A 19,850-nucleotide genomic window follows, 5' to 3' on the forward strand; every position below is an offset into this window, starting at 1 on the left:
TCTTCTAGGGTTCGCTGGGATATGTCTAAGACCCAGATCCTGTCCCTAATAGATTAAGTCCAGCAAGAGAGACATTAGAGAAACATAAATGGCACTGTGAAACCAGATGTTAAATTTTTATTCCAGAAGTATTCAGAAAAGGGAGCGGTTAGTATGAGCTGGAAGAATTAGTGGAAACTTTCTGGAGGAGGGGCATCTTGCACTGAGCTTGAAAGCATGGGCCTAGGATTGGGATCTGAGGAACACAGTAAACAAAGTTGTGAAGGTGACAGTGAGCTGAGTGCATTGAGCAGACAGTGAGTGGGGAGAGACTCAGACAGGCCTGACTGGAGTTCAGAGTCCCTGATGGGAAATAAGGTTGGGCGAAGTTACTAAGCCTTTAAAATCTGACCACGTTTATCAGGGAAATGCAGATTAAAACCACACTGAGGTACCATTACATACCACCATAAGTAAAATCAATGTCAGGTATTAGCAAGCACACAGAATAACTGGAACTCTCTTACTTTGCTGGTAAGTCTATAAATTCCTTCCACCCCTTTGAAAGCTATTTGGATAAGTGTGGTAAGCAGCATTATTCATAATAACTCCAGACTGAAAACCATTCACACATCCATCAATAGGAGAGTAGAGAAATTGTAACATATTTACATGATGGAATAATACACAGCAATAAAAAAAAATTACTGATACAGTGTCAAAGTACTAATAGTGAGGTTCATGAGTGAATCTCATGGTATTATGTCAACAAAGGAGGCCAGATACAAAAGAGAGCATGCTGTCTGATTCCATTTATATAAAGTTAAAGAACAGGCAAAACTAATCAATAGTTATATAAGTGAGAATGGTGCTTACATTGGGGGAAGTTTGACTGCAAAGGGGCCAGAGAACCTCTGGAGCCCTGCAAATGTTCTGTGTTATTGATCTGAATGGTGGTTACATGGGTGTATATGTACGTAAAAAATTGAATTGAGCTGTATACTAATGGTTAGTGTACTTTACAACTTACTGAATGTAAGTTATGCCTACGTAAGAAAGTTTATAGAAAGGTAAAAAAAATCAGGTCATGGAGTTTAGATTTGTTGTGGGAAGTACTAAGGAAGCATTAATGACTGTTCAACAGAAAAGCAGCTTGAAGAAAGTTGTGCTTCTAAAATTACTCATCCTGTAGTGATGTGGGGCAGATACTAAGCACTAAATATTTAATATTTCAGAATTGTATTGTTCAGAGTGTTTATTTAAGAATTCAGAAGTTGACTGATATCAAATCCTGGACATCAACCTTCCAATTTTTGGAACAGTATTAGATTTCTGGTGAAATTTCTGGCTTGATTCTAGCCACTGATTTCTTACGTTTCCCAAGTTTGAGGGAAATGAAGAGGTAAATGACACCTTCCCCGAGCCCTCGCTCACCTGCCCTCCTGTTTCCCCAGGTCTTCCGAGTGGTGTGCATCTGTTTGGGTAACCCACCAGCGACCTTCACCTGGGAGTACCGGGACAAAGATAAGAATTATCAGAAGATCGGCCCCATCACGCCCGTGGAGTTTTACCGGGAGCACGTGAAGCCACTCTTCAACATGGAGGATAAGGTGGGAGCCCGGCTCGGGCAGCCACGGCCGTCACTCTCAAAGGCCTGTTGGCTGCCGGGAAGGGGCTAAGATTCCTGGGCTAGCAGGCTTGTCATCAAACTAGAAACTAAACAGACTCCCGCCTTCCTCTGAGGTATTCCCAGTGCTCCTCGTCAGAGACTTTCTAACTCTAGGCTGCAGGCAGTTTAATTCCCACATGCTCCCCTGATTTTGGGCCCAGAATGATTCCCAGGTGCAAAGACAATAAAAGTGTACTGAGTGTGTCTTACTGTGGTTTCAGGGTACCTCTGCAGTGTGCCCGCCTGTTCCCCCCTGGGGACTTCCTCATGGAAGGGAGCAGTGTCCCATCCTAGATTTTCCCGCCCTCTTCAGGTCCTCTCCACTGCCTAGCAAGGCGACCAGAGGCCCTCTTCTTCTATTGTCATCTTGACCTTAGAAGCAAATGTTTTACGATTGGAATCCCAACTCAGTGGAGATATTGCCGAGTGTTGAGCCCTCTTGTAGCTCGAGAGCATGGACCACGTAGCGGTGGGATCTCGTCTTGCCTTATTCAGTGCATACAATTCTTCAGTTACTTTTGGGGTAATTCTTGCCAGTAGGAAAGATGCAGCTCCCAGATGTGTCCCTTGCACTAATTAGAATATGCAAGGACCTCTGTCAGTGACTTTGCCACATTTGCCACCTTTTGTTTCTTTGTTATTTAGCCATGTGTTTGTAATGCTCATTCTTGTAGGCAGAGGTGATGCGCTTTGGTGCAGACATATGAACTTAGAGGAGAGAGAGGTGTCTTGCTTGACATACCTGGTTTCAGATTCTTATCAGCATGATCTTGATCTCAATAGATTTGTTTAGTGAATGACCCTCGGCCCCAGCACAAGTACAACAAACTTTACACGGTGGACTACTTAAGCAATATGGTCGGAGGGAGAAAAACTCTATATAACAACCAGCCCATTGACGTATTGAAAAAGATGGTTGCTGCCTCCATCAAAGACGGAGAGGTTGGTACTGTTTCTGTGTCTTCTGCTTTGGGGTGAAAACCTCTTCTTCCACTTCCTTGGTGTAGTAGGAAGATGGGACTTATGTTGACCTTCTTCTTCTTTCCTCTATTTCTAGGCTGTGTGGTTTGGCTGTGATGTTGGAAAACACTTCAATAGCAAGCTGGGCCTCAGTGACATGAATGTGTGAGTGCAAGAAATTTAAAATAGTCATTTGTGGGTTGTTGCTGTTGGGAGTGCACTCTTGGTACGAAATGACTCTGCTGAGGTTCACCCAGAGAGTAAGATTTTCCATCTTGTAGAGCTTAAGGACTCTTTTTTTTTTTTTTTTAATATATTTTTATTGATTTTAGAGAGAGGAAAGGAGAGGGAGCAAGATAGAAACATCAATGATGAGAGTCATTGATCGGCTGCCTCCTGCACGCCCCCGGCTGGGGATCGAGCCCGCAACCCGGGCATGTGCCCTGACCAGGAATCGAACCTCAGTCTCCTGGATCCTAGGTCAGCGCTCAACCGCTGAGCCACGCCCAGCTGGGCAAGCTTGAGGACTCTTAACAAAAACTCCACATACTTATATGCTCTGACCTAGGGCATCAAGATCATACTTTGTGTCTGCATTGAAATTGTTGGATGTTCCTAAAAAGCCATCCTATATGAGAAAGGCACTTAAAGAAAATAATTGATTACTGTGTGAATTTGCTCAGAGATTTGGGGATATAGTGAAAGGTTTTCCAGACCTCTTGTTTGCTGTTCAGTCCTTCTGAACTACTTACCTTAATTGGGCGAATTATATATTTTTGTCTTTATGACAACTAGGACTAATTTATATACACACTTTAAAGCATTCTTCCTAGTTGTTGATCACAATAAAGAAGGTTCATTTGTGAATAAAATTGTACGAGAGTTCTTGGCTATTAAGATGTCCCACTTTAGGGTTACTTATAGGTAATTGTAACTTATAGGTTACTTGTAAGAAGTTAAGTAAATAACTTGACAGTTAATGGGAGAAAAGAAATCTGCTAAAAGAGAGAATTTGTGATTTTCTTTTAACTTTGAAAATAATCTCCAATATTTTTTATTTATTTAAATTTCATAGGCAGCAGTAGCCTAAATGAATTCAGAAAGCAGGTGCTCCTACTAGTTTAAAGGAGACCATTTTTGAAAGAAGTTACTTCAAAAGTTTTTTTTGAAGTTTTATTGCCAAAATGACAATCCAGGCTCATCCTGTCAGCTTTATAATATAGGAAGTTTATGTTTAATCACTTTATATTTTCTTGAATACTCCTGTGACACATAGAGAATAGAATGCCATTGAGAGACTGAATTCTGAAGAGCTACAGCCATGTTTATTTGGAGCTACTGGATTCCTTCAGTTTTTTCTGTTTCTTTTACAACCAGAGCTATCTGTCTGTCCCCCTTGATTGTACTCTCTTTATTCTGTACTGTCTTTTTTATTTTTACAGCTATGACCATGAGTTAGTGTTTGGTATCTCCCTGAAGAACATGAACAAAGCTGAGAGGCTGACGTTTGGTGAGTCACTTATGACCCACGCCATGACCTTCACTGCCGTCTCAGAGAAGGTATGACCCTTAGCATGCCTGCCACAGTGTTTGCACAGATGGATCTACATTCTCCTGCAGACTGTTTATCCATCAGAGCTTCACTCATAGTGTATATGAGTTTTGTTAAAAGTTAGCTTCCAAGCAAGACATTGTACCTCCGTCACTTGAGGTTTGGCTGCAACTCAGAGGTAGTAAAAATAGGAACTTTCCATGGGGAGCAGAATTTGGGTCAGCAGGGAGTAAGGAAGTAAATGCTTTTCTATAACTTTGGAAGCTCTAGGTGTGAAGAGAGGTCAGCAAGGGAATCTGGGAGAAGATAACTTCTGTTGAATAAGCGGTTTAAATGTGCCCTGAAAGTGTTCATATCTTGATAACTTGTGTTCAGACTTACCTTCCTTTCATTTGTCATTTAGATTCTTCTGCAGTAAAATGTCACTAACAGTAATTTGTGGACTCCATGCCCATCCATTACTGGATTTATGCAGAGCTTCAGGAAATTGGATGTAAAGTATTTTGAATTTCCTATGAAATACCTGAATAGTAATACCACTATTTCTAGGACACACTGTTGGAAACAACAGCTGAAACTTTATTTTTCACATAAGCCTCCCCATTTCTAGGCTGTAGAAAGGATATTTTACACCTGTGCTCAGGGATCATAAGGAGGAAAAGACTTCAAACTACTTAAATTCTTTACCACCACAAGCAAACATGTTCTTTTTCTAATAGGTTATCTAATTCCTGGAAAGAAAGTCACAAAATAAATAACTTTACATTAGAAGGAACTTGTCATGAAATACCACAAGTAATAAAATAAAATACTAAAGTAAATAAAATAGAATAAAATACTACTAAGATACTAAGTTGTTCATATTTACATGTTTGGACCTGCTAAATTCAGTGTATTTATAACTAAAGTTCTTGAAATTAAGGTTAAACTTCTAAACTTTTTAGAAAACTATTAAGAAACAAACTAAAAATTTTATAATTTCTAAGAGAAGCTTGGCTTTTTATTATTTTCCATCTCTGATATAGAGTATTTATATTTTTCAGAATTAATAATCATACATACTTATTCAGAAATAAAAATCATACATACCATGTCATTTTCTCTTGAACTTTCATTCTTTGATTGGCATGGTTTATTAACATGCCATTTTTTTCCTCAGGGAAATCGAGCTACCTTACATGCTAATAGTATAAAGTAGAATTTATATTATCACAACTGGAATTTTATAATGAAATTGTTCTCTTCCCTCCAGCTTGAGGGGGAGGTTTTTGTGTGTGTGGGGGGGTTAATCCTTACCCAAGGATATTGTTTTTATTGATTTTTAGAGAGATAGAGACATCGATGTGAGAAACATCCATCAGTTGCCCCCCATGCTTGCCCTGACCAGGAATTGAACCCCCAACCTTTTGGTGTGTGGGACAGTGCTCCACCCACCCGGCCGGGGCTCCAGTTTGAGTTTTTGACCACTAAAACTAGCTTGCACTACATTTTAATGGTAATGCAAAGATAACTGCTAGTGGCTGTATTCAGGGATATTCTTATTGCTGATTTCTTAGAATCCCTATGAGGGAAATCCAGGTATTCTATATTTGTCGATGACAGAGAACGTCTTGATATAGGTCATGCAGGAATTCATTGGCAAAGGAAAGAAGAGGAAGCATTTTCAGAGTTACTGTAATAAATGACCTTAGGTAATATAGATTCTGACAGTGATATTTAAAGGTAAGGTAAAGATGGACTACAGTGGAGGGAGCAGAAAACCAAAACAGACATTCAATAGGCTAGTCTTAGAATGTATACTTTAATGATGGAGTTTTGAAGGAACCTGGGGCTAAAATCAAGGGGTAGTACAGATAAGAGTGTTTGAAATTTGTGGATTTGGTTGTTGGGTATTTCTAAGACTGAAAATTTCTGAGGGCCAAGAAAACTGCCAAGAACAGAGTCAAATCCCATGTAGATGAGACTCAGGCAGTTATGTGCAGGTGGGAATCGAGCAATGAAATCATTAGGAGATAATACCAGAACCAGCCCTCTTCTCATGCTATAAAGATTTAAGTTGTTTTGACATCAGTAAATGCCCCGACTGAGCCTGAAACAGTCTTTTCTCGAATGGAGCCTGCCTTTTGTCCCCCTCTGTGTCACTGTAGTAAAGACTGTAAGTGAAGGTTTCTATGATATGCATCATTGTTCCTTTAAGAAGATGAAAATTGAGCTTATTTCATTAACGAAGATAGACGAGGGAGAACAGTAGCACTGCCTGGGTTTTGTTTTATGAAAATAGCCTTGTTACTTTTGCTTTGCCGTTCAGTCTCTATTGTATTAAATTCAGTATTAGTGTGGCTGAATCAGTAAAGGCGCACGTTTGGAGAGTATCGGTACGTGGTTCCCCTAAGCAGGAAATCAGGCAGTGTGGTGAGAATGTGTTTGTTTTCTTTCTTGAGCTGACCGGATCTTAGAATAATTTCTAAAATAAATACATTGGGATACTTTTGCAAAGAATTCCAATCAGTTAAGAGCAAGAGTCCTGGCTTCAGATGGTGTTCACTGCTTTTAGTAATTTAATATATGTATATATATTTTTTAGCCAACTAGCATTTTAATATGCTTATTTTCTGTATAGAATAGCGTATAAAGGAGAAAGTATGATTGCTTTCTTAGGTTCATTGCCTTTTTACCCCAAGGGCTTCACACACTTCTGTTGGAGCATCCCTTTAGTTACAGTGGAAAGGACATGCCCTGATCATGTGTGTGTATCCTGGCTGTACAGAGGAGGCTGTTTCTTCTGAGTGGCTGAAGAGAAGCGAACATTAGCATGACACGTCAGCGGGAGGGATCTGGTTTCATACTATCCATTCTTATCTACTTTTTTGCAGGATGACCAGGAGGGTGCGTTCATGAAATGGAGAGTGGAGAATTCATGGGGTGAAGACCATGGTCACAAAGGTGAGCTTAACCTGTAATACCAACTTGGGGTGCCTGGGGTCTGCTCTGCGCTCTGCCTCAAAAGATACAGGTAGAAAGCCGCCCTGGTATGGAGCATTTTTCAGTCGTTGGTCCCATTGGATAGACTATTGTAGAGAAAAGCTGAGGACCCAGTTTGCCCCCCAGGATCCCTAAGACCAAAATAGTGCACCTGAATCCCCCAGGTTGACTCTGAGACCAGTATGTGCTGGCGTTCATTCCAAACCAGGCTGGCCCTGCTCGACCTGTTGGTACCAGAACACCTTGGCCAATGAGAAGGTTGAGTGCCCTTTGCCAGGACGCTTGCTGTATAGCATTTGGTGCATTTTCACCTGCTGTACTAACTCTAGAAAGTCAGAGCCTCTGATTGGGAGACTGGGACTGTCAAGAAACTTTAGGCATTTATTGGAAACTAGGAGTTGTGAAGTCTATAGAGGAAAAGAATGCTTTGGTTACTGTTTAGAACTATTTTATTCTGACAAATCAAAACCCAGGCAAAAGTCATAAATAAATTATAATAATTAGACTAAAAAACACAGGAAATATATGAGTTGTAGAAAAGTAAAAAATGTGGATAAACAAAAAGAAGAAAATAAAAATCTCTAATATTACCACCCACAGATCACCATTAACAGTTTAGGGTATTTTTTTCTTGCAGATTTTTGAGACAGTATTTTTAAAGATGGTTTTTCATAGTAGATAAAAGCCTTTTAAGGAGCTTTTATGCTTTAATTTTTAGGGTTTCAAACCAAAAGTGGTGACCACTATTATTATGCACGTGAGCATATATTTGCACGTGTGCTGTGTGCTAGATTTCATACTCCTTACTTTTAGCCAGTGGATTCAGGCTAGGAACAATGGAACCACGGCTTATTAGACTAGATAGAAGACTTGGAGGAAGTAGTAGTTAGGAAAGCTAGCAAGTTACCCAGACACTTGGAATCAAACTTCAAGATATATCTTACCCAGGCAGGAATCAGCCAGAAATCTTCTTTTAAAAAAAGAAGAGAGAGATGGCAGCACTCTTTGCCTGTTGCCTCCCTCTGTGTTTAGAACAGTGATTTTTTCCAACCATGTTCCTCAGAGCCCCAGGACTTCCCAGGGTAAAAGGTGAAGGAGGAGCGTGGCGGTTTGGAAGTGAGCAGATGGTGCTTCAGTAGTTTAAACTGGAAAACTTCCGTCTTAGAAGAGCCTGTTAGCTTGAGTTTTGAACTTGACAGTGTTCTGCAATTGAGCAGCACAGCCTGTATGTGATGGCCAAAACCTGACGGCCGTTTAGTCTGTCGTTCGGAGTCTTTTCATCTCCCCATGAAATGGTCATTGGTGGGTTTTGGCTAACTGTCCCTGGGATCTGCGGTGACACTCAGCAGCTCAGTGTTTATATGTAAACAAATACAAGTGTTATTAGTGCATTTCTGTGTTCTGTGATTCCGTGGCACTTGTTAAGTTACTGTTACATATTAGAGTGCAACATATTTTTTAGAAGAATTTTTTAATCTTCACCTGAGGATATGTTTATTAATTTTAGAGAGAGAGAGATGTGAGAAACATCACATCAGTCGGTTGCCTCCTGAATTCGCTCTGACTAGGCATCAAACCTGCAACCTAGATATGTGCCCTAATCAGGAACCGCACCCGAAACCTTTCTGGTGTATGGGCTGATGTTCCAACCAACTGGGCTGCTTGCCGGACTGGAACATATTTTTTAATTGGTGGTTTCTTATAAGATGAATTTCATTCTAAGACAAATATATATTGGGATCATGTAGAGAGGGGTATAAACCTTAAAGCTAGCAGAAAGCTTAAAAATAAATAATTTACAATTTAGGTATATCTGTAAATTGATGATAGTTAAGAAATGGATGCAAGGGAATAGCTTATCTTGAATTGGAAGGGTTTGGTATTTGTAACATTTTAAAACAAGATACTGCTTTAGGTGAACCTCCTATAGCTCGTTTCATTTTTGGTCTAATTTGGTCCCTGTAGTTGGGTTTGTTAACACAGAAGTTTGTGTCTAGGAAAAGGACTTAAGTTATGGTTTGTTTAGATGACCCTGGGTCAGTTGTCTTTTTTCTGTGACCTTTTGCTATCTTTAATAGTCACTGAGTTTTAGATAGCAGTGAGATCCATCTAAAAGAGAATAAACACTTGTAAAGCCAGGCAAATGCTTAGTGTTTTGGGTAGTGTGAGTTACTGTTTTTATTACTTTGAACCTAAATACCTACTCTTAAAGAGGATTCTGGCCACTTCACTAATTTTTTTTCCATTCAGCTGTACTTCTCCACTCCGACTCAGTGCAGCTTTTGCCTTTACTAACTAATTCATCCTGTTACTACAGTCATCCCTCTCTGTCCGCAGGGGATTGGTTCCAGGACCCCTTTGGATACCAAAATCCGAAGATGTGAAAGTCCCTTATATAAAATGGTGTATTTGCATGTAACCTACACACATCCTTCCTGCATACTTTAAATCATCTCTAGATACTTACATACATAATACAATGTAGAGGCTTTGTAAATAAATAGTTGCTATACTGTATCCTTTAGGGAATAATGACAAGAAAAAAAAGTCTGTGCTTTCATACAGATGCAACCATTGTGCGCCTAACTATATAGTACACATCAGCAGCAACATAACCCCCACCCCCAATATTCTTGATCTGTAGTTGGCTGAATCCATGGTGCGGAACCTGTGGATACAGGAGGCTGTATGATGAGCGGTCTGGGGTCGTGATCCCAATGCCCTGCCTGTAATCCTTCCTAGTGAAATCTGCAGCTATCCAGTTAAGATTAAAGTAACTTTTTTGTTTTTCTGAATAACCGAAATGCCTGAGATTATACAGAGCAAAGCATTTCAGTAGAGAGCCAAAAGATAAGAAATTGAACTGAGTGGGGGTAGGGAATAGTTCATTGAAAGCCGAAATAAAATATTCTCGTATATTTCTTGGTAATGAAGACTTAACTGGAAGGAAGGAAAGAAAATGTGATCTAATTTAATTGGCACACTTGGCCTGGCCTTAGGAGAGTGTGTAGTATGTTATTATGCTGGTGATGTGTGTTTATCCCAGCAGAGCCTTCCTGCCTGTCATCCTTGTGGGTATTGGCCGGAGTGTCTGAGGCAGAACCTCTGTTTGTGTTCTCTCGGGAGACATGACAGTCTTGAACAGCATTGTTGGGGTTTGTTTCTATAGATAACATTGTTTATTAATGGTTTGTTACCGTTGTCTTTGAGATTTCTGCCTGTTAAGATGGATGGTTTCTGGCCCAGCCAGCGTGGCTCAGTGGTTAACATCGACCTGTGATCCAGGTGATCTCGGTTCGATTCCCTTTGCAGGTTTGATGCCCAGCAGGGGGCGTGGAGGAGGCAGCCGATCATGACTCATCATTGATGTTTCTATCTCTCTCTCCCTCGCCCTTCCTCTCTGTCTCTGAAATCAGTAAAAACATATTAAAAAAAAAAAAATGGATAGTTTCTGCAAAAGCAGTGTTAATAATACACGCGGAGGTAAAGAGAGCAGAGATACCTGGGCCCTTGCCCTCCACCCAGTCTTGGCTTTAGTCTTCCCCCATTGGTCATGTTTGTGGTCCTTCCTTTCCAGAAACCACTAAGTAAATCAGACAACCTATTTTGCAAAATGGGCAAAGGTTCCTTCTGATCACAAGAGACATGCAAGGAGACATTAATTCTTGTCTTACTGGACCCTTTGGATTGCTTCATGTTGGTGAATTCTAGTTCCATAGCTGGACTGAAAAGTGGGTGCATATCTAACATGTACAACCAACATGGCTTTCTTCCCCCCGGCTCTTGAAATACTCAACTATGCATTTTGCAATTTGTTTGTGGATTGTGTCAGAAATAGATTTCACAATTGAATGAAGGAACATACCTTGGAACGTGTTATGTTGTATTTCATTTTGAAGAGTTTATAGGCTTGTTAGAGTAAATAGGTTATAAAATTTCATCTGAGAAGAACATACTCTTTGAGCCAAGGTGACCCTAGTCTGATACTAGAGCGTGTTTTCTTAACCACTAACATGTGCTTTCTCTCAGCTTCTCTGTTCTAGTAGCATCTAGTGCACTCACAGAGATAACAGATACTTCGTGATCTTTTTTGATCAGAAATTAGTGACTGAGACGACATAAAACTGTATAAAGGATCTGAAGACATCATGTCAATGTCCAATGTCAGGAGAAAGGGCTCTTTAAGTGCCATTTTGGTTGTGAATACAAATAAGGGAGGGCTGGGGCTTCCTGTGAGGGTTTATGTCTAAAGTTAGCACATTGTGAGCTTGGCAAGTAAAAAACTATATGTTATCACCCCAAGTCTCCCAGAATTATTTTGCAAATGCTGCTTTATGTTTATTTTTTTTCTTAATTTTTTTTTTTTTTATCATGGACAATTTCAAGCATATACATAAACAATAGTATTAAGGATTCCCTTTGTCCCATGGGCTCATCACCCAGCTTCAGTAGTTATCAACATTCTGCCATGCATATAACAAGCTGGTTTTGGTAGTTAATAAACTCTTAGGTTGGTCTCCCTAATGAACCACTCTCATATGGAACTTCTTTATGATTGGTTCACAAAGCCGTGACGGGCATTCCAGCCCTGAGTCTGGTACAGCAGAGCTCTGAGTGTGCAGTTATAACACACTTCTTAATGCTTGTTTAGTCTAGTTTCTTAATGTGCTAAATAACTTTTAAGTGAGGGTGGAGCAAGTGCTATTCTGTACTTCTTCAATGGCCACTGAATGAAAATCTTAACTTTTTAAAAATTCTGTCTCCTGATTTTCATTTTGAAACCAAGATTAATGTTTCATTTTTCAAATTGCTTTTGTGCCTTTCAGATACATGAGCTTGTAAAATTGTTTTTAACCTGCATTTTCATCTTTTCTTATAAATAAGCCTTTCAGTTCCTGATTTCATTTTAGTAAAATTTCTAGACTTCCTCCTAAAAGGGAGTCTCTTGATGATTTCAGTGATAGAGACTTTGGCATAGTAGAGATCAATCTGGAGAGAAGTTTATGTGCCTGATTCCAATCATATCTGGCCTTATAACTGCTTTCTGAAAACCAGTAGTGTGGCCTTTAATCGCCTCCCCAGCCAAATGACCCCAGGTGATTTTGGAGGCAGTGTGTCCACAGCGAGGCACAAAACTCATCATAGCCTTCATATAACATTATACTATAGAACCAGGAGAGAGTCACCACTTGCTCCACAGTAATGTAACTCCTTATGGTTTCACATTTCTCTTATCAGTAACATGGATAATTACTGCTTCTTTATGAGATCCTACAGTGTGTTTATGTCCATCCAATGAAATGATGTGTGAAAGCAGTTTTCAAACTGTATACTGTTACCTAACTCTGCAGAGTTTGATAAATATTCCATATTTCTGTCAGAGGTACTCAGGACATGCAGTTCATAGCATCTTGCTTTATAAGGATTCAAAGTTTGCTAATGTATTTGTGTTTATTTTTCCTCATAACTTCAATGTAGAGTAATTCAAGTATGAACCTGAGTGATTATACCCATGTTTTATGTGAAAAAAATAGAAAACAAACTGAGCCCTGGCCCATGTGGCTCAGTTGATTGGGCATTGCCCCATGCACCAAAAGGTTGCTGGTTCGATTCCTGGTCAGGGCACATGCCCAGGTTGCAGGCTTGATCCCCAGTAGGGGGTGTGCAGGAGGCAGCTGACAGATGTTTTGCTCTCACATCCATGTTTCTCTTTCTCCCTCTCTCTTCCTCTCTAAAAATCAGTAAAAAATATATACATTTTTATTTTTATTTATTTATTTATTTATTTATTTATTTATTTATTTATTTATTTATTACTTTTATTAGTATTTATTTTATGTTGAATTTACTCCTGAGCCATAAGCTTTTGTTGCTTTCTAAAGTGTAATACATTTAATAATAAAATTACATCGTTTCAAAATCAAAATACAAAAAGTATATAAAGAGGCCTCTCGTTCCCAGCTGTCACTTCCCCTCCTCTTTCGGGTTGCCACTTCTGTTCGTTTCTCTTACCTCTCTCCAGCGTCTGTTAGTGCACCAAAGGCAGCATCCCTTATACCCCGCTCTGCATCTTGCTCTCACTTAACAGCATGTCTTGGAGCTTCCTTATCGGTACATTTCCATATCAGTTCAGCTTCATTATCTTCCATTGTCTGGATGTACCATAGTTTACTTAACCAGTTCCTGTGCTAATAGAACTTGGGTGGTTTCCAGTCTTCTGCTGATACAAACAATCTTGCAGTGAATTGATATATGTACAAAGCTTAGAATAGCACCTGACACAAAGTAAAAGCTAAATAAGTATTGTTATTGTGCACAAATAAATACAGGATGCACATTTCATATTGTGTGCATGTAGGTACTATGTGTCTTTAGGATGAAGTCCCAGAAATGGCATTCCTTAGTGAAAAGGGTAAATAAATGCATTTGAAAATTTTCTAGATATTGAGAAATTCCATTCCATGGGGATTGTGTCATTTTTGCACATTTGCAACGTACTCTGTATCAACGATTTTCAAATGGTGTAACACACAAATTTTTAAAACGTGTGCCGCAGCACACTGAGTGACTGTTTAATAGTGTCAGGTATTGCATGTTTTAAAACTTCTTGCTGCACAGCAGTTGAAAAATCACTGCTCCATGTAACTGTAAGGCATTAGGGCGTGCTCTACACAGTGGGCACCTAACAGAAGTGGTTGGTAGTTTGCCTCTTAGTTACCTGTTAAAATTGTGTGTGTTCATAATTGGGGGCTGGACTGTCAAGGCCTTAGTTCTTATTTGTTTTTTCATTATCATAGCAGAAAAATGTTTATATAATACCAGATTTGGAAGCCATAAAGGAAAAGATTGATAAGTTTGACTTCATAAAAATAAAAAGTTTTAGTAGGTTAGAAAATATCATAAACTAAATTAGAAGTCAAATGACATAATTGGAAAAATGTTTGCAACCATTATTGCAATTAAGGATGTAACGAAGGCTTCGTTACAAATGTTCACAGCGGTGTTCCCAAGCATGGAAAAGCAATCTAGGTTCCAGTAGCTAGGGACTGAGGTACACTTCGGTTTACCCATTCAGATTCAGCACTTAGACATTACTATGTAAGTAAATGTACTTTTAAAAAATCAATATGAAAAGAGCAATATTGGAAAACAGCATGTGTGGTCCTTTGTAATAAAAGCATCTACAACATCTCATTTTTATTAAATGTGTAGAGTCTACATGCAGAAACTATCCAAGATCTTTGTAAACTTGGAAGCAGGCTCATCCCAAGGTGGAGGGACTGGAGGCAGTTTTACAGTTTACATCTGTCTCCCCCCTTAACTGCTTTCCCCTGCTCCTTTTCTCCCTTCTCCGCCTCTTTCTCTTCCCATGTTTCCAAAATTATTTATAATGAGCATGACTTACTTTGGTAATCTTTAAGGACTCAAAAAGCAATATAACATTTCAGAAATTTAGGGGGGGATCACCCACCCTATGGAATAGAATTATTTTATTTTATTTTATTTTTTTATGTCCCCCTCTGTATATCTCAATTTGTAACATAGTTGTAATAATATAGGATATGCCATTTTTATATACTTTTATCACTTTTAAACATTTTCCATGTTACATAGTCTTCACAATTTCATTTTAAATGACTAATGCTCTGTGGAGTGGTTTCTCACTATTTGTCAGGAAGTTTAAAATGTGACATAAGTGTCAGTGAGGTTTTTCTTTCTTTTCTGGAAACCTTTCTTCAGGCTCGAGTTATCTCCGTCAGGTGAAAGATGGTTAGTGACTTAATGAGGCCTCCGTAGTCTGGCTCCCTGAACTCCATGCTGCCAGACAGACTCATCAGAGCAGAACAGAGGACTCGATTTTATCACACCCTTTTTAAAAACAGCAACCACAACAAAAAATTAACCACAAATTGTTTGCTAGTGAGGTAAAATACAGAACAAAGAAAAAAAATACAATATATCTAATTTATAAATATATTTGTCACATTGGTCTAGTCTTGGATGTCTGGTAGGATTTTAGAAAGCTGTTTTCTCTGGTAAAGTGGTCATTTTGATTTGAGGAAAATTGCAGCTTCTAGGCCGTGAGTCCTCTGGCTGTGAGAACGTGGTGTTCCCCCAGGGAAGGGAAACAAAAAGGGAAATCTGCTGCAGGGACCCCCAAGGTTAAACTCGCCCTTGAGCTAACCCGTTGGAAACGCTGTGGTGGTGAGTGAATTTGGCCTGACCGGTCTAGAGCTGCGTTCACCACACTTCCTCCCTTTACAGACCGATACTGCCTCTTAACAAAAACAGAAACGTTGCTGGTTTCTTTTTGGGACAGTTTGAGTATTTGGTATCTTTCTCATTGCGTGTAAACAAGACATTTAAGTTTAAACAAACTTTAATTTTACCTCAGTTCCTAAAACTGACTTTCTTTATCCATTTATCTGTTTGTTTCCCTAACTGTAGCCTTAGGGTCCCTGCAGCGGGTTTTCCTTTTTCCTTGGGGAAGGACTTTTTCTAATGGCCAGCGGGCTAACGGGCTAGAAGCTGCAACTTTCCTCAAACGGACAGGACCTCTTCAGAGCTGCCTGAGAGGGCACTTGGCTGCTCCCTTTCGCAGCACTCACTGGGCTTGCAGACGCCCTGATCCTAATCTCCGTCCAGCTCCAAGACGCGCAGCATCAGCAGCCACAGCAGCCCCAAGTTCGTTATCTGCTCGGACTGCAATTACTGGGTGGCCCCCTAGGCTATGAGGTTTTTGTGGGCCCCCCAAAAACTCATATCCTGAAGAGGGAGACTAATCACGGCAGGTCCTCTTGGCAGGGACACTGAAAGGGTGGACTGCAATTGATAGGAGTTTTAATTTTGAGGACTTAATCTGATCTGCTTTTGGAACAAGATGTGTAGATGTGCTTATTGTCCGTTTTCTCTGTGTGTTCTCTGAAGACTCATTTGATTGTGTGATGATAGTATTGTCATAAGGACACAGAACTTTATTACATGCCTCTGCCTCTGTCCTTCACCTGCCTCGTGTCCAGTGCTACTCTGGGGGTTTGTTCTGCCTGCATTATGGTAAGGGGACGATGACGAATGTCTCAGAGGGTCTCCTGCCCACTGGAAGTGCCGTTTGGGGAGGCAGATGCTGAGTTTCTCAGAAAGCCATTACTTAGGATGCAGCAAGAAACGGTGCTGGTGGCCCTTCAGCTGACCAGCTTTGGTTGTTGGCACTTGGTGGCAGCAGTGTGGGTGACGGCCAGTAAGGGCAGGGTCCTGACCGACTGACACGAGCAAAGCCAGGGACTCTGGAATATATAACGAGAGAAACCAGAAACGTCACAGGCTGCGGTGCTCGTCTGCGCTCCCCTTCCACGCGTCCCCGCTGAGGAAAGGAGCCCCGGACGGGGGGCTGGCGTCAGGGAGCAGGGTGTATTCCTTTTTCCGGCCAGGTCAGAGCCCGTGAGCACTTTGCAGGGCATTTTCTTGTGAGGGTGAACACGCTGAACCGCATTAAGATGAGCTGTCAGAGGTCCAGAAACAGAAGTGGGCATAGATGACCTCACAAAGCAGTTGTTTTTCAATTAAATAATGTCTTGTCACACCATTTAGCTTACAAAATTAGGTTTACCATCATGTTGCTTTTTTTTTCTTCTTTTATAACAGGAAGTTTTATTGTTTACCGTAATAGTTTCAGAAAGAGGAACAGATTAGCTTAGTCTAACATGATTGGCAGTTGGCAAATCTAGTAAAGCAAGTGTTCTGATTGCTAAGGATTTAATTTGGATGCTTTTAACCAGCATGTTGCTTTTAATAATTTAGAATAGTCTTGCTTTTAGAGCAGCAGTTCTCAGAATATGGTCTGAGGACCCCTGCGGGTCCCTGGGACCTTTTAGGGGGTCTGCAAGGTCTTCCCTCCAGCAAAATATCTGAGGTCAGATGTTCTCTATCTGCTTCAACCAGAACAACAGATTGGACATAGAAGGCAGATGCAAGAGCCCAGCTGTCTGCTGAGGCCGAGCATTAAATTGTGAAACAATACCGCTTTTCTAACTGAAGTCTATTTTGTTTTGGCATATATTCTTATTTTTATATGCATTAATATTTTGAACTTCTTGTTTTAATTTGTGTTATGGTAAATATCAGTAGCTGTAACCCACATAGACAACTTTTTGGGTTCTCAATGTACAGTCTTGGCCCTGGGCCCGAGAGCTTTGAGAACTGCCGCACTGGAGGACCACCTTGGGAAAGTGCCGCATCGTCTCCCTTTCTTGGTCCTATACGGTGAGCAATGGTATAGCACAGACCTAGATTTACTCAGACACTTTCAGAGAAAATTGGCTCATGTCTGGGATAGAGTAGATGCCAGCCAAGGTAAGATGACAGTGACAGTGGTGACTGCTCGTCCCTGTGAGTCCTTGGATGTGCAGGTGCGTGCAGTGCCCTGGGCAGGTGCACATCTGTGCTCTGTGCTCGCTCCCTGGCCCGGTCTTGTTTTAAATACCACACTTTAGTCTCTCGCTTTAATTTTACTCTCTATATTAGCAATGGCTGAGGGGAAGCATTTTCCCCTTTACGTTGGTGAGAGTATGTTCCTGAGGGGGAACTTGTGTTGTCCTAGCGGAATCTGCGATGGAGGCTAATCTTCCTCAGAGGGATGGGCAGGTCTCTGGGATGGACACCTAAGGACACCACGCTCACTCTCAGCTGAGCTCTCAGCCTGGGATGTTAGTCCAGCTGTGTCTCTATAGTCCTGTCCACTGAGAGATCCAGGGACTGGGGAGAGAGGCTGAGCAGCTGTCTCAGTCTTCCAGTCCTGCCTGCTCCTTGTCACAGGTTTCCTCCTAGGACAGCGAGGACGAGGACGCTGTCATGTGATTCCCCTAGTATCACCTGCAAATGAGTGGCTCCTTGGGAATGAGGGTGTGGCCCCATCAGGATTCCCCTAGCAGCTTACTAGGTTGTTGTGGGTTAGAGAGGAGGGAGAGAGGGAGGGAGGGAGGGAGGGAGGGAAGGAAGGAAGGAAGGAAGGAAGGAAGGAAGGAAGGAAGGAAGGAAGGAAGGAAGGAAGGAAGGAAGGAAGGAAGGAAGGAAGGAAGGAAGGAAGGACAGCTAGTGATGCTGAGAAGGTGGTAGGGTAAGAATGGAACTGGTGTGCTTGCCCTTCTGACCCTGGAGGTTGATCCCCTCGGAGTGGCTGTGTGAACAGGAAGCATTTCCACCTGCCTCCTCGGGTGGGCACAGTAACAAATAGCACAGGATCCTATCCTCAGGTCCAAGCCCAGCTCTGAGCCTCACCCGTGTGGCTGGCACGTCACTTAGTTCCCCTAAGCCCCGGATTTCCAGTTGGTAAAAATACAGCCATGCCTGTCTGCCTCACAGAACTGCTAATAAGACGTAGATTACGTGAAATTATAGATGGGAAAGTGGAAAAACGTGTACAGATGCTAGTTTTGTAAAAAGGCTTTTTGCTGTTGTAATCCTCACCTGAGGATATTTTTCCCATTGCTTTTCGGAGAGAGTGGAATGGGGGGGGGGGGGGAGAAAGAGACAGAGACAGAGACATCGATGTGAGAGAGAGACATGGGTTGCCTCCCGCACGTGCCCCCAGGGGGGGGGCGCGAACCCGCAACCCAGGAGCGCGCCTTCGGTGTGCAGACCAGTGCTTTAGCCACTGAGTCGCAGGGCCAGGCCGTAAGTATGCCCACGTGGTTTCTGCTCTTTGACCCTTGCCCTCTGGATTCATGAGGCTTCTGTTCTTTCCTCCAGGTTACCTGTGCATGACTGACGAGTGGTTCTCTGAGTATGTCTACGAAGTGGTGGTGGACAGGAAGCATGTCCCTGAAGAGGTGCTGGCTGTGCTGGAGCAGGAGCCCACTGTCCTGCCAGCCTGGGACCCCATGGGGGCTTTGGCCAAGTGATGCTGCCGGCACTTCCCTCCGCCGTGAAACCTGGAGCAGCTGCAAAGGACAGATCCAGGAACTGAAGCCAAAGTTACACAGGTGACTGTGCCCCCACAGGACACAGTCAGACTCTTGGATTTCTCCTCCAGGAACCTCTTGGGGAAGCGCGCTTTATGTTGAAACAAATATTCTTAAAGAAAATAAAGGGAAAGATCAGGTTACACTATCTGTTCTCCTCATCTCCCAGCAGCTCAGGATCGCTTCGCATTTTAATCAGCTGTAATTGTTTGTCTTAACTCTGTCAAAAGGTTTGGTTCGGTGTCTTTTAACAGGACAGGAGTGGATGAGCAGTTGAGGATGGAGAGAGGACGGGCCTGAAGCTCCTTGTTCCTAGAGTAGAGTTGGGGGAGGGTCACCCTATGATTTGAGCTCTCAGAACTGCATGCTGCCTGACAGTGTCACTGTCCCTTCTGGATGGCAGTCACTGAATTCTGTTTTTTCACGGTATTTTATGTGCCTCTAATAGCCCAGGGTGAGAGGTTGATCGAGTCCGACATTCCTTCCTCCTGCTCTGAACTGGGGGGGGGGGAGGACCACAGGCTACTTGAGTCGGGGTTAAGCAGAGGCTTAGAGAAAGTCGGGTGAGAGAATGACCCGGACCTTATCATGATCTGAATTATTATTAGGAGGTGCTCTAGCCAAATGGTGTAACTTCTGCCTCTGGGATTTGGAGCTGGGTGGCAGGAAGCGGTGAACCCATTCTTTCTGACAACTAGATGGTGCTGAGAAGCTTTTGAATAAAACTCTTTGTTAAATGAGAGTAAGTTGG

The 19,850-nt window shown here is 41.7% G+C and overlaps 1 protein-coding gene across 1 annotated transcript in view; it reads left to right on the forward strand.

Moving 5' to 3' along the window:
* Nucleotides 1-19,841, forward strand: part of BLMH (bleomycin hydrolase) — a 35,402-nt gene extending 15,561 nt beyond the window's left edge. Inside the window, exons 7-12 of the mRNA XM_087825994.1 lie at nucleotides 1,434-1,589; nucleotides 2,432-2,590; nucleotides 2,706-2,773; nucleotides 4,051-4,168; nucleotides 7,034-7,103; nucleotides 18,888-19,841. Of these exons, the coding sequence (XP_087682120.1) occupies nucleotides 1,434-1,589; nucleotides 2,432-2,590; nucleotides 2,706-2,773; nucleotides 4,051-4,168; nucleotides 7,034-7,103; nucleotides 18,888-19,039 (723 nt within the window). The 3' untranslated portion in view covers nucleotides 19,040-19,841. The remainder of the gene's footprint in view (nucleotides 1-1,433; nucleotides 1,590-2,431; nucleotides 2,591-2,705; nucleotides 2,774-4,050; nucleotides 4,169-7,033; nucleotides 7,104-18,887) is intronic.
* Nucleotides 19,842-19,850: the final 9 nt, after the last annotated feature.

The sequence above is a fragment of the Miniopterus natalensis genome, chromosome 17, assembly GCF_054644295.1.
Source record: "Miniopterus natalensis isolate mMinNat1 chromosome 17, mMinNat1.hap1, whole genome shotgun sequence".
Lineage (NCBI taxonomy): Eukaryota > Metazoa > Chordata > Mammalia > Chiroptera > Miniopteridae > Miniopterus > Miniopterus natalensis.